The sequence below is a fragment of the Phoenix dactylifera genome, chromosome 4 (genome assembly GCF_051530095.1).
Source record: "Phoenix dactylifera cultivar Ajwa chromosome 4, Ajwa_hap1_PhDact_Kaust_v1.1, whole genome shotgun sequence".
Taxonomy (NCBI): Eukaryota; Viridiplantae; Streptophyta; class Magnoliopsida; order Arecales; family Arecaceae; genus Phoenix; species Phoenix dactylifera.
Genome location: NC_143193.1, coordinates 41,655,090 through 41,679,581, shown reverse-complemented (window position 1 = coordinate 41,679,581; position 24,492 = coordinate 41,655,090). Strand labels below are relative to the sequence as shown.

General features: G+C 37.5%; 1 protein-coding gene across 4 annotated transcripts; it reads left to right on the top strand.

The window, feature by feature from the left end:
• The first annotated feature begins 9,157 nt into the window (after positions 1 to 9,157).
• Positions 9,158 to 23,948, top strand: LOC103717560 (uncharacterized). 4 transcript variants are annotated; one of them, XM_039133851.2, is made up of 16 exons: positions 9,279 to 9,557; positions 13,404 to 13,532; positions 14,745 to 14,917; positions 15,014 to 15,125; positions 15,220 to 15,360; positions 20,224 to 20,328; positions 21,378 to 21,461; positions 22,143 to 22,258; positions 22,350 to 22,451; positions 22,533 to 22,646; positions 22,763 to 22,819; positions 22,914 to 22,980; positions 23,061 to 23,114; positions 23,379 to 23,453; positions 23,557 to 23,592; positions 23,721 to 23,948. In XM_039133851.2, exons 3-16 carry the CDS (start codon positions 14,889 to 14,891, stop codon positions 23,832 to 23,834), a joined length of 1,206 nt encoding a protein of 401 aa, XP_038989779.1. In that variant the 5' UTR covers positions 9,279 to 9,557; positions 13,404 to 13,532; positions 14,745 to 14,888; the 3' UTR covers positions 23,835 to 23,948. The 4 variants fall into 4 exon arrangements, with proteins under 4 accessions (XP_008804222.1, XP_008804220.1, XP_038989779.1 ...); XM_039133850.2 differs by having other exon boundaries at positions 9,288 to 9,557; positions 15,005 to 15,125; XM_008806000.5 differs by lacking the exon at positions 13,404 to 13,532 and having other exon boundaries at positions 9,158 to 9,557.
• Positions 23,949 to 24,492: the final 544 nt, after the last annotated feature.

Genomic DNA, 24,492 nt, shown 5'->3' with positions numbered 1-24,492 from the left:
ATCTAAAGTATCATGAGCATGGATATGTCTAACCTCATAAGCAAAATTTGTAGTACAAATATATACATAGCAAATAGTGGTTCTACCCTGACTAGTAATGAATCCAAATGTTTATTTTCTTGAGCATGCAAAGTTTACATTACACACATCTCTAAAATTGAGCTTTATAACATGCACATTGAAAATTCACTTTGTTTATTTATTCTTCAATCATCTTATTTTTTTTTATCATTTTCTTGTATGTTGGGGGATGGTGCCAATACCATGTTCTTATTTATTGGTTCTGCTTGCTTGACACTTTTTGTTGATCATCTGAATTTCTTATTTATATTTCTTTGGTTCTTTTAGGTCCATATCTTCACAAGCAAATAATACTTCGACCCCGACTAGTAATGAATTTACTTGTGATACAGTTGATATTGATGAAAGTGGAACAGAGAAAGTTGACATTGGATGTGTGAAATCATTTTATGAAAATAAAAGTTGATGGGGAAGACACAGCACAATGTGGTTTTTGTAAAAAATATCTTTTAAGGGGAGCGGACATGGAACATCTCATTTGCATGAACACTTAAAAGATGTCTAAGACTAAAATATAGGGATATAACGGATATGAGGTTAAAAGCTTTGGGAAATGAACAAAATAAGGCAGATAGTAAAAAGAGCTTGAGCAATTATCATTTTGATCAAGATGTGACTAGAAAGGAGCTTGCTAATATGATTACCTTGCATGAGTTCCCTCTTAATGTAATTGAATACATTGGGTTTAGAAGATATCTGTATTCTCTTCAACCATTATTTAAGATGGTTTCTGGAAACACAATCAAGAAGGAAAGGGTTAATGGTTGCCACAGCACAATTGATTGATGATTCTTAGGTATTACAGAACTAGATTTTAAGGTATATTTTCCAATCAAAATGCAATTTTTAAATTTACATATGCAATTTCATTGATGATTTTAATTTGTCTTTTATGTAGTAACTTATCTATGACAAATAGAAAATATTCGTGATTTTGTTTCTCTTTAAATAGTTTTGTTGTCAAGCTATATTCTTATAATTTGCTCAATTACTTTTTTAGGTTTATTTATGTTCCTTCTCCACACAAAAGAGAAGTTCTTTCTGTTTTTCTTCTTGATCTCGTTAGAATGGAATATTGATAGGAAGTCTACTTTGACCGTTGATAATTGTAGTACCAATGATTCCATGATTAGAGATCTCTTGGAAAAACTTCAAAGTAGTTTACTTATATTGCATGGTTCGCTTATGTTTATGCATTGTGTCGCACATATTCTAAATTTGGTTGTTCAAGATGTTTTGCAAATTACTGAAGAATGTATTGAGAAGATACTTGATAGTGTTGCGCTTTGGATTGGATTAATAATGAGAAGGCAGAAATTTGAAGAAATAACAAGGCAATTACGTATTTCATGCACCAAAGAGTTGGTTCTTGATTGCAAGGCTCGACGGAACTCTATATCTTTTATGCTTTCTACTTCATTGGTTTATAAAGATATCTTTTTTTGCCTAAAACAATGTGCTTCATCTTATACTTGCATGCCAGCCAAAGAGTGGAAGGTAGCAAAAGATATTTGTGAGAAGTTCGAGTTATTTTATAATGTTTCGAAGATGTTTTCTAAAACTACTTATGCACAGATGATACATATTTAACCGAGGTATGTGAGATGAAAATAGCATTGTGGATGGCTTAAGCCTCCAAATGAGTTGATTAGAAATTTTCTAAATCAAGTATGCCAGGGAAGTTTGATAGTTATTGAAATGTAATCCATGGTGTCATGGGAGTGGCAACTATTTTGGATTCAAGATTCAAGATGAAATTGTTGGAGTGGATGTTCACTCAAATTTATGGTAATAGAGCTTTAGATGAAATTGAAAGGATTTAAGAATATTTGCTATGAATTGCTTAATGAGTATGAGAGAATGACATCTAATGCTTGTTTTTATGGTACTTTATCTTTTGTGATAGAGACTGGACCTTTTTTTCTGGCTTTGATTTGTTTGTTGGTAGTAAAAGAAGATTGAGAATGTGAAAGTAAAGTTGGATCACCACCTCGAGGGTGCAGTGCTACCAAGAACTGAGGATTTTGATATTTTGGCTTGATAGAAAAATCATGGAGTCAATTATCGTACTCTATGGTTGATAGCAAGGGATATTCTAGCTATTCCTATATCAATAGTGGCTTCAAAGTCTACTTTCAGCATAAATGGTAAAGACTGTTGAACCCACATCATAGTAAACTTTATTATAAAACATTGGAGGTATTGATGTGTGCTCAAAATTGGTTATGCGCTGAAATTAAATGCAAGAAAAATGCTTTTTTTCTAAAGATTTATTTGTTTATTATAGTTATTATTATATTCTATATACTATTGACTTATGGAGTTTATTTTTCTTTATATGTTTTTTAGATTTATCTATGCAACTATAAGGTAGCATAATTCAATATATCCTTGATGATTATGATGACAATGAAGAAGAAACTTTTGCAATCAATCGTGAGAAAGATAAATGAATTGAACAACTACAAGTTACATGCCTATTTATACTTTTTTGGGATGATTATATTCTTGCTTCAAGAAAGTTTGACTTTCTAAAGAATAATATTTTTGTTTGTTGCATATCTATTATTGTTAAAAATTTGGTTCATTCTATTTTATGTCGCCAACTCTATTTTGTTTAATGTTATATGAAGTATGAAGATTTAATTTTATATTATTTTTTATTTATTTGATTCGTATGAAAGAAATTATGTAGCTTTATCCGACTTGATCTGCCACAATCTGCCTAGTCCAACTCATGTGATCTGTACCCACCTTGTCGTCATCCCTTCGAAAGACCATATCACGTCATTTTGGTAACTCAAAAGACCCAATTAAAAAATTTAAAAAATAGAAGATCTGAGTGAGAATTGCTTGAATTAGAGGGGGTGATACTATAATTTTCTCTAAATATTATGTATAATTCATATTTGACTACAACCAAAAATTTGAACAAAAATTTTCTGCATGTTTGTATTTTTCTCTCACTTACAATTGAGAAATAAAGGGAAGATGTGCTAACTACATTTGTCAGTAAGAGCATGATCAAAAATAAAGGGAAGACATGTTAACTCCATTTGTCAATAAAAGCATGAAGTTCTTATCTTTTACCTAGTTTGATCGAACTCAACCAAACTGGATAAACATGTATATTATATTTATATTTTATATAAAATTTATTATATGATTAGTTATGCTTTACGGTATAGAATGTTGGGAAAAATAATATGGTAATATACTAAAAGAAAATGAGAAATAGAGTTATTCATAAAAAGATAGAGATAGCACCAATTGGAAACAAATTGAGAGAGTAACTATTTAGATAGTTTGGACACATACAAAGTAGATCAAAAGATGTATAGGTACAAAGAAATAATTTGATACATATAAAATGGGGGGGAAAAAAAGGTAGAGGTAGGCCATAACTCATATTAGATAAAATAGTAAGTAATGACATGATATCCTTCTATCTTTCAAAAAGTGCGGCTCTAAACAAAGCAGAATGAAGAAAAAAGATTCATGTAGTGAACCTCAATTAGTTTGGGATAAAGGCTTAGTTGAGTTTTTAAGTTACACATAATACTTTGTTTCATTTAACTATATTTTCAGTCCTATTGAGTTATAGAACTAGACATATGCGCGAAATAAGATCCCAACCCAAAAAACAAACTTAACATTTTGTTTTTTAAATCTCAAATTACTTATACAATTTGGCCTAAGTAGACCGAAGTTAGCTCAAATACAGACTAACTCAATCCAGCATGAATATGATTATAGCTTAAGATGGGGCTAGCTTGTGTTGGAGAAAATCTAATATTGAACTTGAGTTGGGAATAGCCCTCAACCCAGCCCCAACTCCAAACTGAAGCCATGGGTCTAGATTCTGGATTCAGGCATGACCAAGTCCAGTCGACCCAGTTGCATTCAACCAGGGGCGGCCCAATACATTTGGGGGCCTAGGGCGAACTCACTAAATGAGGCCTTTTTTAAAATAATAATAATAATAATAATAATAATAAATTTTTAATAAGTATAAAATAGAAGTGAAAAATTGTAACAAAATTATAGAAATTGCAACAAAATTAGGGGAATTAAACGCTGGATGTTGAAATTTGAAAATATAATTAAAAGAGGATTAGAAGAATCACAATCAAAAGGGGATTAGAAGAATCACACCGTGTATGCCCACTGAGTCACCGTCACAGTGTCAGACTGACAGCAGTGACAGGCTCAGTCTCAGAAGTCAGACCGTCAGACGTGAGGGAGGGACTGAGGGGACGGACGGGCCCGCCGGGGTCACGGCCTCACGGGACTACGGGAGCTGGGGCCGGGGAGGGAGCCTCACGCCGTCTGCCGTCACGGCCTCACGCCTCACGGGAGCCGGGGCCGGGGGCGAGCGAGGAGCGGAGGAGGTCACAGCTCACGGGAGACGGGAGTGACGGCAAGACATGGTCACAGGAGCCGGGGCCGGGGAGGGAGGCGACTGGCGAGGAGGTGGAGCCGTGGAGCGGTGGAGGTCACTGCGGCCTGCGGGCTGCGGCCTGCGGCACTGCCTCTGCCTCACTGGTCACGGAAGGCGGGAGCCGGGGCCGGAGGCCCGGGAGGGAGGCGAGGAGGTCGTAGCCTCGCAGGATTGCCGGGATGCTGCCGGGGACTGGGAGGCGCTCAGGCGGAGCCGTGGAGGAGACGACCTCGCCGGCTCGCTGGATTGAGCCGGACGGGCCGACGGGGTCACGGCGACACGGCCTCACGGGAGCCGGGGGCCCGGGAGGGAGGCGAGGAGCCGAGGAGGTCGCGGGCGGTGGGACCGCCTGGATGCCGGGGAGGCGGGCTGGCGGGGACCGTCGCGGGATGCCGGGGCCCGGGGAGGCGGGGACTGGGAGGCGGACTGGCGGAGGCGCGGGAGCACGATGAGGATTTTAAAGAGAGCCAGAGACCCAGTCGAACAGAGTTACAGAAGTACAGAACAGAAGAGGATTGAGGACTGAGGAGTGGAGGAAAAGTGGAGACGATGAGGATTTTAAAGAGAGCCAGAGAGGAATGATGGGCGATGGCCGATGGGAGTGGAGCACCCGCGTCTTGTCGAGGTAGCCGTTGGCTCCTGCGGCCTTGCCTCTACTCTACAGACAGTGACACTGTAGCTAGCTAGGAGCGGGAGGCCGAGCTGAAAGGCTAGGAGCCTAGTAGCCTACGAGGCTACGATGCCGTCGCGCGGGGCCGCGGGGGCCTTCTCTCGAGCCGGGGCCTTGGGCGACCGCCTAGGTCGCCTAAGGCTTGGGCCGCCCCTGCATTCAACCCTCTTAAATACGTCGATGAATCTCTCACGTCTCTTGCATGGGTCAGCGTACAACGCGCATTCCCCATAGAGTCTTCTCATGTCATCCTACGGACCTGCAAGACCTCTTGCCTTCCTCTCGCAGTCATCAAATTAACTACGTGTGCGACCAAACCATGAGGTTTACGTGCTAAATGGGTGGAGAAAAGACGCGGCGTTTGCAAGTCAAGCGGACATCTCACCGAAATCCCACCAAATCCTCGCAATTCCACCGCCTTCTCCAAAACGGATTGAATGGCTTCGGTCCACACACGCAAGGTGGAGAACTCCTTCAAATCTTCCCAACGTTGCAACGACCGGAAGAAAAGAAGTGGAATAAAATACAACAAGAGAAAGGAAGACAAGCTTAAGTATTTCTAGAGGAACAGGGACATATATCATTGGGGTACATCAAAAGTGTTCCATAATAGATTATAATGATAAGGACTTCTATTGCGATCAAGATGCATGATGCTGAATTAGGAGGACGAGGATGAGGTCGAGGAAATGGGCAATCGGGTCGCCAAAGGAAGCAAAGCCACATGAAGGACCTTTTTTTTCTATACATCTTAACCATTATTTATCTAGATTTAGTTGAATTGTGAATACTTGAAAATGAAATAGTAGTTGCTATAATAGTTATTATTTATCATAAAATAAAAGTATGAAATAATGAAAACATAATAACTTTATTTGATTAAGCATTGTTAATCATTTAAAAGAATTATTTTACTCGCTGGAATTAGAAATAATGCCACTAGGGCTGAAAGTGATTTTGAAAAAAAAAAAAAAAAAACCCAAAGACAATCGATTTCTATTTAAGCCAGATTGAATCGAATTTATAACTTGTTTTGTCTGTCTACCGGATTCTCCAGATATCAAGAATAATCCAAACACAAGCCATAATAAATATATATGATTAAAATAAGAATAATTGAAAGGACATATTTCTTTTGCTAGAAAAAGACACATGTTGATAACTACCTATATGTTAAAATTAAAAATAAATTTAAGAGAGTTATGAAATATATGGTATATTAATTTCAAGTTGGTTCAGGTATGAATCGAGGTACTTAATACTCTACAATCAATCTATCCAAGGAAAGAGTCATAATTTTCATGCTTGTTCAAGATTAAAATTCATAATCATAATCATTAAATCTTTCCCAATTATTTGGGTTTCGCATTATATGTCCTTATTCTCCAATCCAATTTATCTGTAAACTTATGGTAAGATATTAATTTGTAAAAGATGAATGACATAAAATAGGTAGCAAAGGTGGAACTTTCATTATTCAAACTTGGGTTGTTATTTCGTTGCAACCTCCGTTATTTTAGACCTTTAATGATTCTTTCATAGAAGGTGAAACATACGAGTGTTTTGGTTGGGAAAGAGACCAAAGAGCGGAGCTCGATTGTTTGAATAAGACTGGCTGGTTCGCATTTCAAGGTCCAGGTGTCGATTATTTAGGTTGCTGTCGAGGGCATCGCATTTGATCTGCTGCCTGGCTTACACAGGCATGCGTCAGCCCTCCCAAATTCCAAACCCCAGCATGTCTTCTTGTGGCCTTCGTTGTCGTTGAGTAATGAGGTATGCTGTGCTTTTTCTGAAGATGCGTGCTTATCTTTTTGTTCTTCTTTTGATTAGAATAAGAATTGACAAATATACTTCCTTTTCTAAAGAATTCAATAAAAAAAAATCACTTTCACTCAGCCTACGTGGCCACTTTGCGAATTTCGGCTTCTATCGTTCCTACTCACCTTTCGAGTATTTTTCAAGTTGATTTTCATGCATGTTTTTACTCTAAAATAATATAATATATCTGGCTTTACCAAAAATTAAAAAATTATTTCTTGTTGGATCTTTTGATCTTCATGGCAGTTGGAGATTGGTGCAATAAGTGGGATATATAGATAAGGGTCACATTAGAATTTAACTATTTGCTAGATGTCACATCGGAGCAAAAAAAAATAGGGTTGGAACTATAATGATGCTTGTTTTTTATATATTTATTTTTGCTGCTAAAACAGGTATTTCATGTATTACGAATACGAATACATCCAATAAAATCATAAAATAAAAGGCCGCGGAGTGTCCGAGATAATCCGCATCTCCGTTAACCTTTCTGAATACATACTTGGCCTGAAAGACCATCCCATTTCTCACCATCACATCCACGCCACCACCGCTAGATATATATTTATTTTTCAATAGTGCTATTGTAAGTAGAAATCTCTCAAAAAGAATTACATGGTAGATGTGCATTCTTTTCAATTGATAAAGATATTAAATAGTTCATTATGGCATGAGTTTACATCCATCATATATCTTCCTTGTGGGAGATTTTTCATGTCACATCTGCACTCTCTTCATTCCTAAAAGATGTACTCCGGCTCTTATTGTTTGATATAAATTCCATCTATAATCAAACATCATAATGCCTCCATTTATTAAAGTTAATTGCATGAGGGAAAGGGATTCAGAAGGGAGGCATGCCATTTGTTGTCTAATAAATAGTTCACCACCATTTTTATCTAGAATCAAGTGGACCTAAAAGTTCAACCAGGACAGGTAGCACCAGATGCCAACCATTTCAAAATCTAATTCCCCAAAAGTTATATTCCATAAGCTTAAAATGTACTTTTATTCTTCATAGTTAATGATAAGATTTGCTACCTTCGCCAAGACCATAAGAATCTGAATATGTCCCTTCACACTTTCTCAACATGTTACATGGAGGCTTTTGATATCCAATTAAACTGTAAAATGGGAAAAGATACTTACCATGTCCACCAACCTATTGAGAAGAAGAAAATGATCACAACCATCCATTCCATTCTAAGCTCATCATGCTGTACATGCAGCATGGACCACATACACCTTTGCCAAAAAATAAGCAGCAGATCAGGTTGAACACATTCAACCAGCCTGGCTATGAATCAAAAGAAAAAGAAATGTAACCCTCTGGGAACCCTCAGGCTTCTTGGAATGCTTTGTTTGTTGCCACTCAAACAACTTGGATATTGGAGAGTTTGGCTGGAGGGTGATTCATTAATGGAGATCAAATGGATTGCTCGATATCGATTACAGATTCTTACAACCATCTTCTTCTTCTGCATGTTGCTTGTCGTGCTGCATCTTTAGATTTTTTTCATTATTATTCGTGCTTTCAGAGAAGCGAATCAGTGTGATGGTTTAGCCAAATTTTTGGAATACGTAAGCTTTTAGTCCGCATCTTTTTTATCTTTGGAAATAAGATCTCTAGTTATGATTGACTTGTAACTCTGGTTTGATTTTTCTATGATTGACCCTTTCAATTAATATGATCTCCATCTTCTATCATCCATTTGAGGACTATTGAATGATAGTATTATAAAAATAAAATACGGTGAAAATATGGAGGGTGTATTTATTTTATCCTGAAGTGGAATTATTAGATGGATTTATTTGTGGTTATGATCCACCTAATAATTTTTTCTACCACAACAATTCCTAACCATCGTGGCATCAAATAATTGGCGCAAAGGGTGGGTCATGATGGGAAAATACAGTCTATCGCCGTTTCGCTCGGTTTCGTGAGAATTGTCCTTCTATTTTTATTAGGGATCACTGGGTATAAATCGCCGAAGAATTTGCCGACTTAAGTGGCAGAAGGATATTGGTAGAAAGGAGAGATTTGGGCCAGATTAGAGCCAATCAATCACCAACATCTGTGCTTTCGGCGGCAGGGGAGAATTAGCTCTGCGTTATCTCGTTTTAAAATATGCTCGCGATGAAATGGCGAGGATGGCGAGGAAACAATCGCGAATTCCACGCGAGCCGGACTCGGAATCGGCGAGCGATTTTGAATAGTCGGCCACGAATCTTGTCCTTTTTACCCCGTTATTATTCTTCGGCTTTTTTATATTTTTCGGTTTTAAGGTGGTTTCCATTCTCCACCCACTATCACCGCCTCCTCTTCTTCGCCTCCCTTCTTCTTTTGGTTCCCCAAAAAATCCGGTCACGAGTTCGGAGCGGCCGCCGGAGCCCAAACTCCACCCGAAATCTTCCTGGATAAATAGAGGAGGAGAATTAGAGAGAAGGGGAGTCTTTGAGGAGTCCCAGTCCACTGGTTCTTTGGAGGTCCTTGATCGGTTCTAGGGCTTCTATCTCGGGAGATCCACTGTTTCTGATCTCATCGAGGTGAGTTTTTAGGGGGTGTTTCTTCTTGATTTGAGTGATTCTGCTTGTTTTTATGAAGTTTGAGGCGAGATTTGCTTACTAAGTCTTATCAAAAAAAAAAAAAGAAAAAGAAATCTTTATGTTCATTTTGTTAAAAAATATATACACGTTTATTTATGTTCTTTGGAGTCGATTTTATTTGTTATTTGATCTATCAGGTCAATTTCTTTATTCCTGTATTTTTCCCCTCTCTCATATTTGTTTTTTGGGGCTTGAGATGATTTGATTTCATGCTACAGGAAAGGGTATTGTTTAGAATTATATTGATTGATTGCTTGAGGGATTTTTTTTCTTCCAAGAAAGTTATGTTTTTGGGGATAAAAGAGGTTTTCCTTGTGGACAAGTATGGCGTACTTGCCCTTTTTGTTCCCCTGTGCATGAAGAGAAAGGATTTGTGCCCAGTTGCAGTGGATATTGTGGAGGTCCTATCAACACTTCCATCTGTAAGGACTTGAAAAAAAGGAGGATCCATTTTACTTGTTAAATTGTCTTGGAGATTGAGTAGTTTGAGATGCAACTTAATGTAAACTAAAACTATGGCACTGAGGAGGGTGGCTGACTAGACTTGGATCTGCCAGTGCATTCTGTTTCATGGAAAATTTAGTGTTTGCTGAATTCTAAAACTCGTTGGACAACACGCTTAAGTTAGGCTTGACATTGCTTGAAGGCATAGGGCTTGATTCTGTTGCTGGTGAAGCAGTGTAAGAGCTTAGGATTTTCTGTTGATGACCAAAGGGACAAAAGTCCTGGTTTTTTCATAGCAAACTTGTTTGAGGCAGTTTTTAAAAGCAAAGCACGGGGTTAGGCTACTTATAATTGGTGATTGCCATATGTCTGAAGAAAAGACATGTATGCAGTTGAATGTGGCTTTCAAATTTACTGGAGGTGCCCCTTGGGTAACAACATCATCATGCGAAACCTTCTTATGAGCTGCCTGTTTATAACGTATCAATGGTTTTTGACTCTATCTGGATAGAATAGAGAAAAAAAACTTCATCCTGACAGAATTATGAAGAATTGTGATTATTTAGTAATCATGTATCTTGCATTGGGACTAGGTCTGGTATTCTGCGCATTATAGCAATTTATTTTAATTACTTCTCCTGTAGATAAGTTGTTTTATGTGCATGTGGGTTGAGCCTTAGTTTGTTAGGGCGTATCATGATAATAAGGTGTGAAGCACTGCAGCTCCTGCACATCAGCTTCCTTCCCCAGTTTGTGCAGTATTTCATGATGTCATACGAGATATGTAATGGGGTATTTTCATAGCCCAAAGATGTTTATATTTTATCATTGATAGAGATATGTCTTGGTTTTTTTCTTGTATGCGCGTAATGCACATAATTTTCTTCTACTAGTTATATATATAATATTAGGTGTCATTTGGAGGAGGGGGATATTCATGATGAGCAAGAGCTTGATATTTTGTGTTAGAGAGCGTGCACTCTTATAAGAGCAGCTCCATTATCAGGGAAATGATATCTTATATGTTCCTTGTGGCTTCTGAGTTTATAATTAGGATTCAGGAGGAGGTGAGCTAGGAATTTCATGATGATGTAAATTGGGACTGTTTGTGGCCTTTATTAACACATTTCCTTTTCCCGGCTCACCCTTCCAGCTGTGCAACCCTGTATGTTGAGGTCTCCTGGTCAATGGTTTTGGTAAAAGAAAAAGGTGCTTTAGAAGGATTTAAAATTTGGTTCGTAGAATGAGAACTTATTTTCTAGCTTTAGTTCGAGAAGAGTTCCATTATGTTGAGTGGTGATGTTATGCATGGTTGGAGCTGGTGATGTTATGCATGGTTCGAGAAGAGTTCCATTATGTTGAGAAGAGTTCCCATTTCTTATGTTGAGTGAACTGTATTCTCTTTCTAGAACGTTCCTGATTTAACTGTGTTGGAATAATTCAAAAGCTCTTTCAGTCTTAAGGGGAAAAGGATCTGATAACAAACACTACAATTTTGTATTATAATGGTGGTTTGCTAAGGAAAGGTGACTGATGTTTCAGTGTGAGGAGGGCAAGTGATTCTAGTTTCTCTTATCTTTTGAAGTGGCTCTGGCATCTTGTTAAAGGTGTAGGGTATTCATCATATCATTTCGAGGTCCTTCTTTTTCATGAAGCCTTTAAGCTTATGTATTTATTATCTCGCTCTGATAAAATGATAATGGATGGTAAAATTGACAACTGTCCGAACAGTTGGATTCTGAACTATATCTTGATAAGTGAATTCTAGAAAATTGTGAGCTTTACATTGTGAAAATTCAGAACACATGCAATGTAGTGGCATTAACGTTAGAAGAAAAGCGTCTTTGTTGAGTGTGCGACATTAATTACTAGATGCAATCCGAAGGAGAACAAGAAAACAAAAAACCATGGAGTTCAGATATAGCTTATTCCTATAAAGGATGGTGCTAGAAATGGAATATGAAATTGATGGAAGAACATTTAAATGGTTAAATTGGAGAAGTTAAAAAGGGTGTGCTATAAAATGAAATGGTAGCGAAGGATCTTGTTATGGTTATAAACTTACCAGCAACATGTCGTAGGACTGGAATGCAGAATTAAGAACAATATTTGTATTCAGATGGATGGATGAGTAAAATGCTATAAGCAATCAGATAAGGACCAAAATATCTGTTTCATGGTAGAAATTCACAATCTAATACATTATTAGGAATCAGTAAGGTCATCATATCATGTGGCACATTAGCTTGAATATCATTTTAATTGTGCATTTTTTTATGAGGAAGTGGAGACTAATGGAGTGAATAAAGAAAGTAAAGAGTACAATGGCATAGGCTTACATCGTTAATTAGGCCAACCTGGTACCAAATATGAGGAAGTTCATGGGAGATAGAGGGGTTTGAAAGGGAATGCAATAGATATTTCAAATCTGGAATTATGGTGCCGCTTTTCCCCCCTCTTAAAGCTACCTATGAAGAAGAGATAAATACACAGGGCCTTCAGTTATAGAATCAAGCATCATCATAGTAATATAAATTTCCATAAAAGAAAATCTAAGGAAAAATTTGTGAGTTTCAAAGCCTCAATTGTTGTTATTTGGGTACCTGTATTCCCTATATAATTATCATATTTGTAACCCTCCAAAAGATGCCATATTTGAATTTTTGAATTCTTTCTTTTTAAATTTAGACAAACAAATCATCGATGCTTGTTTCTCTTATGCTATTTCTCAAACTCAATCTTAGTCTGTTCATTATTATTTGTTTAGGAACAAGTGCTTCCTTTTTGTGAAGGTCTGGTCTAAGATGACATGGACTAGTAGCATTTGGTTTGTAAGGCATGATGACTATGTGACATTGAAATGTTAGAAATGAATAACTAAATTGGATGTGGGAAGTATTGTTAGTGATTCATGAGTGATCAACCTCAAAGAATTTGGCGCACGCAGATTACTGCAAGAAATCTCATTCTTTTATAATCCATCAGGATATATCATAAATCTTGACCAAAGTTGCACCAAACATGCTCACTAGGTATTTGAAGAGACTGACGTCAGTTATGATTGTTTTAGGGACTTGAAGGTATCATCTTGTTTTTAAGTTTTCAATGGTCTGGATATATGCAATATTTTCACTAAAGCTTTTTCTTTGAGAGAGAGTTGAAAATCCTGTTTTCGATTGGGAATTTGATTAAAGCAGTTTGGTCAAAGTTACATTATTTTTTGCAGTATATTCAGCCTTCAACTTCTTAAACAAATCCTCTTCTTTGAAACCTTTTTGAAGTCTTAGATCTATGCTTGGAATGTTGAATACTTTCTCCTTCTGTGTGTTTCGCACCACGTAGGAAGCATTAGGCTTTTGACCACATGGAGGGAGAAGAGACTAGCCAGGGAGCATCAATCATAGATTTTGATCAGAATAGATAAGCGAGAAGCAAGAATCAGCGAGTAGAAAACATTCACAGCTACAGATGGTTAAACTTTCATCATTATGTTTTCTTATAGCTGATGTTGCACACATTTAGACCTAAATTCTTTCCATCATAGCGCCATTTCATAAAATAGTTAGCTACCTTAAATGCATGGACTTGTATGTGACAAAATTAATGCAATCTGGAGCTTGACATTATCTCTTAGCAGTAGTATATGTTAAAGCTAAGCTCAGATCTCCTCCAGGACTAAATAACTAGTTCGTAGCCTAACGTGGTGGATTGCACCTTGAACCAACTTTGCTTCTGTTTTAAATTTGAGCATGAGAGCTAATATGTTGGGACATTTTAAATTGGATATGTAATTAGATGACTTCTGATCAATATGTGCACCTTTTTTTTATTTACATGGCTTCTGTTGTAATTAGATTGGAGTGCAATTGTCAAATACAGGTCACTTTTTCATATTATTCATCAGTTTTGCTGATCATATGTTCTGCACATCAGCCATTGTCCAAGAGATGATAATGTTCCTGTTTTTTTCTTTGTTTAGAGTTAACAAATGACAAGAATACTGGCCAAAAAAAACTCAAAATGTTTGAGTTCTCAGGCAATGTGCAACTGAAACAATAATTCATGACCAATATAATCTAAACTCATTTTTTTGGCTCTTGCTTTTGTTTTTATCAATTTATTGGCTGAGCAACATATACAAATCCTGAAATTGTCCATTAGAAGCAAATGGATCTTTCTTCTCTGATGTTTTTATTCATTTTTTAGGTGTATCTGTTGGTGGATCATGTTTTGAATATTAAGCAGCCTACTTTTCTAGCAGTCTTCTAAAATGTACAAAAAATGGTTTCTGCTTTGACACGAACACTTTAGAGAAGATGATGCCATTTTCAATGTGGTTTAGAACATTTTCTTAGGCCATTGATATCTTTTAATGATATTTACCTGTTGTCAATGGTTTCTTTCCCAAAAATTGTCTTTTCAACACAATAATAAAACAGAAACATAATTTCTTTTTTATATTTTTATGTTTTCTTCTCAACTAAAACATGATTGATATGTTATTGGAAGTGTGCAACTACAGGATGTTTACTTAAACTGCACTCTTGTTCTTTAATTGGCTCAGTTTTGTCTAGTGACTTGCTGCTTATGATGCTTGGTTGTGAAACTTTTGTGTTCTTGAGCTAGAACAATTTTATATCATAACACTTCTTTTGAACTTTATTTCATAATAAAATGTTCCAGATCCTGCGGGTTGTTGATTTTGTGCTGCAATGAAGGTTGTGCTCTCTTTTTAAAGAACTAGCAATTATGAACCTCTTGAACAATGTGGAGCAGCTTCCAGTTGCAAGAATCTGTCTGTCTTTGTGTTTTTAAAGTTGGGAAAGCATGGCAAAACTTGGAAGCACCAGCCGCAGGTTTATTTGTTGCTGTGAACTGAAAGTTACAATGTTTGTGTATCATCTCCTTCTTTTTCTTGTATGCTGTTTTCTCAAATATATTAGGGCTTGCAGTGGACTTTTCAGGAAACCAAATGAGACTATGAGGCTCATTATAACAACGATTGTAGGAGTTGTTCTTGGCTTTTTCATTGGAATTTCCTTTCCTACAGTAAGCATAACAAAGGTGCAATAACTTGTTCCTCTCTCTCTCCCTCTCTAAATTTGTGTATGTCTAAATTATGCAACTAACTAATATATTTACTGCTTGAATTTGGCAGCTCCACTTTCCTTCTAGCATTATTTCATACATTGAAGACAGGAACTCAGGTCTTGCGACTCAAGCATTCTTGAACCAAGCTTTGACATCTGCAAGAAATCAGAACAGAAACAATTCAAAGGATTTCAATGATACTTTAAAGGTATTCCTATGCTACCAAATACCAATACTATATCAACTTTACAATTTAGTTTAAGGTCTTTCATTCTACTTTTGTGCTGCTGTCGCAGAATCTTAAGGCTAATGTTGTCTTAATTTCTATTTTTATATGGTTGCATTCCAATACTATATACAAGACTGGAATAGCCAAGGTTTGCGGTACCGATGGTACCGACGTACCGGTCGGCTCCGGTAACGGTACCGGTGCCGAACCGAGCTGAACCGAGTCGAACCGATACCGTACTGATAGGGCACATTCGGTCTGGTTTCGACCCCATCGTCATTTTTTTTTTTGGAGTTCTTTCACTTTTGGATTTTTTTTGATGTTTTTATGTTTAGGTTTAAGGTTAAAACTAGATGATGCAAATTATTACTTCCAAATAATTCAAATAATGAGATGAAGAACATAAAATATTTTCAAATTAAGATACAATCAATTACATATATTTAAAGTACTCTCGGATATCTAAAATCGGGTCGAGTGGCGATGTTTCTCGTCAATATCTGGATTATCAGCATAATATGGAGGCAGATCAACCCATCCCTCTAACCAAGCGGCATTGTAGTTTTGTATGCTCAATCCTCGAGGAATGCGCGTCGAGTCATAAGAACTCTCGAATCTCTAGCTGAAGCTCTGGCTCTGAGAGGTGTCTTGATAAGGGGCCCATCCGAATATGTCGGCACCAAAATCAAACCTGTAAGACCCTCCGGGCGGCACAGGGTAGTAACCACCGGAAGATGACTCCGATGCACCATATCCATAGGCTGGCTGAGGCCGCGGATAATAGGAAGACTCGGAACTTGATACATCAATGGATCCGACTCCACATGAGAGGTCATCTGCAGCTGCATCCTGGCCTCTTGAACGACCTTGAAGAGCTCTTCTTCGATATGCAATGGTATCCGACCGGCCTATATCAGACGGCCTACCGTGGTCCGTATCTTGTGTAGCATGCGTAAACTGAGACTCACCAGTGTATCGAAAATCTCCCTCCGGCTGTGTCTCATAAGTAGTACCATACTATCCTCCACTTCCTCCATGGCTAGTAGATCCATCATCACCAGAACCTTCACCGCTGCTGGTCCAAGTCTCCTCCTCGACACTCTCCATTGGGGCCCTTTCCTTTCCTTTTCTTCTTTGCTGGGATTGACGCCCTCCTGATCGAGTCGACTGGGTACTAGAGCGTCCTCATCCTCGCATGAGAGGATCATCTCTCTGAACGGGAGCATCGTACCAGTCATGCGGTGACTGGCTCCCCTCTAGCCACGTCATATCAGCTGTAGGAGTGCGTGAAATATTGCGCTCAGCTCATTGCTGTGGATCGACCATAGCCTCGGTGGCTATGATGCAGGCTGGTCGTCGAGGCGATCCTGGCTCATCAAGCCCGGACTCGTATTGCTGGGCTGCAAGCCAGTCGAGCATAGGATTATCATCATCATCTGTAAAAGTCCTATAGATGGGATCTGCATACTTGAGCTCCACTTCCTCCTGAATGCATTTAGCCTTAACCGCAGATTGTAGTCCATATATCGACAACATATAAAAAATTCAAGACGAAATGGAATCATTGAATCATTTTCTATTTTTTGGCAATTTTTGACTTAATTTTTTTAAGCAATTTAAATGAAATATTAAAAAAAACAATGTAGGGGAAAGAAATTTTACCTTATTTAGTTTTTGCTGGATTTTTCTTCAAGAAAAACGACGCTCTCTGACCTTTCTAATTTTTTTTATGCTTTTGTCTTTGCCTTTCTCTTCTTTTCCTCCTCCTTTCTCTCTGCCTTTCCTTCACCTAAGCTGATGGATTTGGCTTCAGCATTCGGTCGGCTTTTATAGCCAACCGTTGAGTCATTATGGCACTTTGAAAAGTGCCACTATAAGCCCCAGCGCGGCACTTTCGAAGTGCCGCACCGGCACTTTCGAAGTGCCGCACCGGCACTTTCATGCCGCACAAAGTGCCCCACTGTGGCACTTTCAAAGTGCCTCTGGCCAGCGCAAAGTGCCACAGCGCTGGCACTTCTTTCCAGCACCGAATCGGTGCGAACCGGCTCGGTTCGCACCGGTTCAAGCTCATACCGGTGCGAACCGAGCGGTTCTCACCGGTTCGAGCATATACCGGTGCGAACCGGCTCTGTTCGCACCGGTTCGAGCATCGAACCGAACGGTTCCGACCCATATATTGGGTCGGAACCGTTTTATACCCCGGAACCGGACCGGTGCCAGTCGGTACCGGTCCGGTTCGGGCTGAACCGACCGGTACAGGTCGGTTCAGCAGACCCTGGAAATAGCCTTCAAGCACACCTTATATATTGAATCAAGATAGGTAGAACAAGGTACTCCAGTGTGATGAAACAACCATAATTTGAACCAGACAAATTTAAAGACATTAATTCTGTTCAAGGATATAGGTGCCAATAGCTATCAGGGTTTAGTTTGTCTGGTGCACATTGTACAAACTAGATATGGGCACCCTTTGATAGTATGCGTTGCTCCTCTCTCTGCATCTCGCTCCACCACCCCCATGCCGCCTGAACGTTGCACTGCTTCCGCTGCTGCCACCTTCTGCCACCGGTCACCTCATCCTCACCCATGCCTTGAGCCTGAGGATGTTTTCTGAGTGAAGGCCAAGATTTTGTATAGGGCTTGATCTGTTTTAGCTGAGCATGCTGTAGGCGTTTCAGCCTGACCCTATCCAGAGGTGGTGCAGTGCAAGCTCAACGTAGTATCAGTTAGCAGTGAACTTTGTCACCTTTTTAAAGTTAAAAAAGGAATTCTAGAGTTGTATGATGAACTTGATTTAAATCCACATATGCTCTTTGTTTTGACTAACTTTAATTACTGCGGTAGTTGTGCAGTTGCCTCCAGTTGCTCATCCGCATTTATATGCTAAAATAGCCTTTCATTATGGTGCTACACTGCTACTGCTAGTGTTATTAACACAATTCATAAATTGGGTTATATCTGAACTTGTTTGTTGCTTGAGTGCTGTTTGGAAATTTGAATGTTCATGATATCCATGTGAAACCTAAGTAATACTAACAAGTTTATAGAATTGTATGATCAGTCTGCTTTTTTTGTACATGCATCAATTAGATGTCTTTGAAGTATTTCTCTTGGTTGATCCAAATGAGATGAAAACAATATTATAAGTAAATAAAATGAAAGTGTAACATGGAGATCACTCAGTGGATACTATTTCAACAAGCAGAATCCAATAACAGTTTTTGTATGCTCAATGGCAATTCGAAATATTTAATAGATTTTGGTCCCAATATTCAAGCAACTTATTATATTATCCGAGAATTAAGCAAATAATTTATGATGATATTTACAAATTATATAGATGTGACTTTTTATTTCTCTTTAACATGAAACTACATGTCAGCTCTAACATATCCTTGTGAATGCTATAATTCTATAAATGAAGTGGGCAGTTTTGCCTGCAAAACATTAGTTTTAAATTAAAATATTTTACATATTCGCCAGCTATGTTGAAACTTTTTTAAATTAGAATATGAGTGGGTATTATGTAACAGTTCCAGGTATGTGGGACGAACTGAATATATAGCAGTTCTTACGGAATATTTTGGAATATGACAAAAAGGCAAAGTTGAGTATAAGCGAAGTTTTGGCTGAAAACAATCCGTTTCAGCCAAGATCGAACCGAAAATTGCTTCTAACATAAATACAGTTCTTGATGGCCAAGGCTTCTAATGACACTTGATCTTGTTACTTTACAAAGATTATCCTAAGCAACAAATATACAATATAGTTTACAAAAATAATATTTTTATAATTATAAAAAAATATTTCATAACTTCTTGGATTGGTGAGGAGACATCTCATGTTTATCCTTATATCTATCAAAACTCCTACACACATGATGATGATGGTAATGGCTTCTTGGAATAGTATGTGGTATTGAATAAGGAAATTTATTTTACACTCCTGTGTACTTGTTATTTTATGCTTGATTGGCTGATATTTCATATTTTACTTAAAAGATTATTCTATTCATGTAATATATTTACTACAGATTCAACATAGTTTAGTTTCAGTTTGAAGGTACCTAAGCTATATAACTTACATAGGTTATGAACCTAGACAACTTAAAACACAATCAAATGATGGAAAAATAACCTATCTTGATTTTCTTTATTTTTCTTATTTTTAAGAATTATTTCTATCTTTTTGGGCCAAACCCAAAAACTCGGAATGAAACTGTTCAAACCAAACTCTACTCAGGGGACCAAAACTAAAAACAAAACTGAGTTTTAAAACCTTGGACTATGAAGTGGTTAATTTCCATCTCGAGACTATAAACAGATACTGACTTTGGTGAGCAGTAATATTGCAATGCTTCATTAAACATCCAATGAGAGAAAGGGATCTCATCTTGAAATTTTTGTCATTGTAAGACACATGGGAGTTCTGCATGAGTCTTCTCGGCTAGTTCATGTCATGGAGAAAAAGAAAACTGAGAAAATATTAGACATGACTGAGATACAGAGAGCCTATGGTAGAAATAAGAGATCAGATGTAAATTGCGACTGCATGAAGTGTGTGTTTGATAAGTACTGGAGAATTTTATCAGCATATTAGGTTCAGAAATGTAATCACCTGAATGTCATGATATTTGACACTCATTTGCTTTACCTAATCAAGAACAAATTATATAACTTTTTCATGTTAACCCCCTTCAGTTTGCATCTTTTCGATCATCCTTTTTTTTTTTACTCATACCATTTGATCTTTTTTCTTATAGCATACTTTAATTACTGACTAACTATTTTAGCCTATAGTACTTTTAATAACGACATCAAATTTTCTGTTTTTCTTCTGTAGATTTATGTTCCGACAAATCCTCGAGGTGCAGAAAGACTACCACCAGGCATTGTTGTATCAGAATCAGATTTTTATCTTCGCAGATTATGGGGCAATCCTGATGACGTATGTATTTGTTTTATCCTTTTTATCCTTGAATGTGGACTGATTTTTTATTTTATGTTGCGATCATGTGGTAAGTCTTAGAATACATGAACTTTTTGGAATATTCGAATCAGGATACAGTCTTATTGGTAATCTTTGGCTGGTATCGTTTTTTGGTGTCTTTAGAAGGATATGAAAGTATTTACCTATTCAATATTTTTATAGAGGCACATGTATTGAATGCTTTTTTTGTGTGTAAATACTAGATTTTTACTTATCATTATTAGCATAGCAGAACTTTTCTATCCTGTTTTCTATGTGTTTTTCATGCACATGGAAAATATCCAGTTACTATGTTTTCATATTTTTATTAAATAAGAACCAATACCAGAACATTACTGCTATAGCTTTTGATAAGTATATGTTTCTTTGTTTCTTTTAATTCAATCATGCATGTAATTGGTATTATGATGTAGTGCTGTATTAGATTGTTTTCAAAATTAGTAGAATGTATAGGCATTGAATTAGATGTGCTCTGTGAAGTCAGTATATTGAGACAAACTGATCTTGTTCTGTCTTAAATTGATAGAAAATATGCATGACAATAAGGATATTTTCTCTTATAGTTTCTTTTTAGCTGTTGGTTAATGAACCTTCAGCTTCAAATTGTAGGTCTGATTAGGATGCCATTTTTTCTGATTTTGTGGTATGGACCTTCGACATAAATAACTTTACCTAGCTTAATCCAATATTTAATCCAATATGATCTCCTAGACTCCAACATATGGTTGGAGATCTATAGTTGGATTTTAAACTCTTATGCTGATAAGTTGGCAATGATAAGTTGGCAATTACATAACGCCTCCTTGCGACCTTTTTCTTGCATATCAGTTCTGGCTAATTTAGAAAACCATCATGTGATGACCCTTTAGATGATTATATTTTGGCTTTAATTTTGTGCCCGCATGCAGAAACTTGAAAAGTAAATGGTTTTCAAGCTATTCTGCATGTGTGGCGCTTAACCTCATTATTTGTTATTTAACTAATATGTTTTGATTGGTGATGTGCAGGACTTAACCATGAAGCAGAAGTACCTTGTAACATTCACAGTTGGATATGACCAGAAAAAAAATATTGATGCAGCAGTCAAAAAGGTTGGTGAAGCACCATCTAGAGTAAAGGTCTCTTAGAATAGAAGATTACTTGCATATGCTGTCAACATTCCAACTCTAAACATTAGGTGTGATACTGCGATATCTTTAGCTGTTTTGAGGAAAGAAAATGCGGAAGAATGTATTGCACAAAGAAACTGTATGCAATTCCTTGTTCAGTGGCTGTGTCTTAATGGTTGATCTCAAGTTAATATAACTACCTGATCGTGATGCTTCTTGATTTTAGTTTTCTTTTAAATTTTATTATCTAAAATAGGAATGGGAGTTGATCATAAGAATGATTCTTAATGATGCTAACTTTGTTGAATCAGGAGGTGGATAACAATTTCTAGCACTTGCAATAATGCTCATTTATCTTTTCTCACAAGCATTAACATAGGCTACTTAATGAGACATCATCTATGTTAATGTGATACTTATTGTGGTTTCTCGACCATATACATTTGCCAAGCTGCAGAAACCAGCTGGTTAGACTCAATTTTTCTTGCCTTCTGGGGATTTAGACCTGCTGTGATTATACTCTCTGCTTTCTAAATAGATACTGTGTCACCAGTTAATGCTAGGCCTGTTGATCTGGGTGGATTATTCTGACATTGATATCCAAATTAGAGCATCTCTTTTCAGTTTGTTCTTGCCTGACTTATGATAATCATGAAATTTCAGTTCTCTCAAAATTTTACAATCTTACTATTCCATTATGATGGCCGAACAAGTGAGTGGGATGAATTTGAATGGTCAAAACGGGCTATTCATGTGAGTGCCAGGAAGCAGACTAAATGGTAAGGAAAGAATGATGCTCTGTTTAGTGAAGGTTGTTGCAATATGGTTGGAGACTAATTAATTACATTTGACGCTGATGTCTGGTTTAAGGTGGTATGCGAAACGATTTTTGCACCCTGATATTGTGGCTCCATATGACTACATATTTATCTGGGATGAAGACCTCGGAGTAGAGCATTTTAATGCAGAAGAGTAAGTGTTGGCCTTCTTGATGCATGTATGCTACCCTTCAGAAACTTCTGATGACCAGGAGTAGTTGTCTTCTTATCCCAGGTACATTAAACTGGTAAAGAAACATGGCTTGGAAATTTCACAGCCTGGTTTAGAACCAAATAGAGGATTAACCTGGCAAATGACCAAGAGGAGAGGGGACCGTGAAGTTCACAAGTGAGTTAGGAGTCAATTTATTTGGTTTTATTTTCAGCTTTATATTTGATACTGAATTAGGACATATATCTTAGCCTACTGAATAAATATTTGATTGCCGGTTATGTTGGCAACAGAGAAACAGAGGAGAGACCAGGCTGGTGTTCTGACCCTCATCTTCCACCGTGTGCTGCGTAAGTGTCCCTGGTTCCTTGTCTCATCCATACCACATCACCAGTGCTGATTTACTCCAAACCACTATAATCTCATCTGTCATCCCATCTACAGGTTTGTGGAGATTATGGCAACTGTCTTCTCCCGAGATGCATGGCGTTGTGTATGGCATATGATTCAGGCAAGTTCATCTCCATTGATCCATGCAATAGTGATCTTTATTACTATATATAAATTAAATGCTATTATTTACTGTTGCAGAATGACTTGGTCCATGGATGGGGTCTCGATTTTGCTCTCAGAAAATGTGTGGAGGTACTTAGTTTTCTCCCTTTTTCTGTTCCACTAGTAGGCAATGAATTAGACTTGTAGACTAAGCAGTCATGACACACTTGATACTATATACAAACTCCATGCACTTGGTTCTCTTTAAGAACCCCACATTCTGAAGTATAAGCAATATGAACTCTGTTTTCTTGGTCGCATTTTTCATAAATATCCCACTCTTTTAGCTACATATATATTATACTCCTATTGCTTTCAGCCTAGCTGAGCTGTTTGCCTGATTTCATGTTACAGCCAGCTCATGAGAAAATTGGAGTGGTAGATTCTCAGTGGATCGTTCATCAAGTGGTTCCTTCACTTGGGAACCAGGTAGGACAAGGATCATCCCTCCTCTTTTTTCAAAAAAGGATTCCTGGAAAATGAATATATGACATGCTTCCTGCTTAAATTTGTTCTTTTGGTGTTATCACAGGGCATTTCTGAGAAGGGAAAAGCACCATGGGAAGGGGTATGGAACTATAAATTCTTACTTCCTTTTTGCTAGAGCACATATTTTCTTCCCCTTCGTGGACCTTTTGGATGCCTCATTTATGTGACATGGGTTCATTGTGTTGTTTGCTGTCTGGCAATTTTCAGGTGAGGGAGCGATGCCGAAAAGAGTGGGGGATATTCCAAAATCGATTGGCAGACGCAGAGAAAAAATATTACAAGAAGAGGGGGATTCCTCCCCCTAACACAACAGCTGTTTAGATTAGTATGTTGATTTTTTGTCACAAATTTGGATCATAGTTATCTACGGAGATTGATATGTAGAGCATAGAGGTTTTTAAATATTAATGTTAATATTGTTCTTTGTTTTTTTGAGTTTCAGCTGGAGCATGACCGCATTTAGCATTTGATTTAGAAATTTAAATAACTAGCATTTGCATGGCTGGATTTGAAAATTAAATTTCCACCATCAGCAGCAGATGATTGGAAAATGGAGAATACAACAGCAAGATTGTGTGTGTGAGAGAGATCCTTGGTTGCTTCAACCCTTTCTTGCTTATCTGTATGGTCCTACTGCAGTCTTCATGTGCCGTTACAGTACATATGGAACACCCTTCTCATGGAACTGAAATGCCAGAAGAAAGCCGTAGGTTGGCAAGTAGAAAGGATCCAAGGACACTTGGTATCAGTATCCAAAATGTTTACAATACTAGCAACCTTTTTCCTTTTTTTTTAGGAAGAAAACATATGAATAACAGTATATGATAAAATTCATTGAGATTTGAGGATCAATGGCCTTCATTTTTGCAAATATAAATGAAAATATATCCTAAAGTCTTTGAGACTTTGGGATCAACGGCTTTGCTAGAACTGCCCCTGCTTTAGAATCTCCTGACTGATTCCCATTCTCTTGTAAGAT

Excerpts from the sequence above, each read along its gene's own strand:
- LOC103717560 (XM_008805998.6), top strand. The coding sequence starts at position 14,889 with ATGGCAAAACTTGGAAGCACCAGCCGCAG. Across the intron at positions 14,918-15,004 it reads CTTGGAAGCACCAGCCGCAG|GGCTTGCAGTGGACTTTTCA; the intron begins GTTTATTTGTTG and ends CAAATATATTAG. Across the intron at positions 22,452-22,532 it reads GAGCATTTTAATGCAGAAGA|GTACATTAAACTGGTAAAGA; the intron begins GTAAGTGTTGGC and ends TTCTTATCCCAG.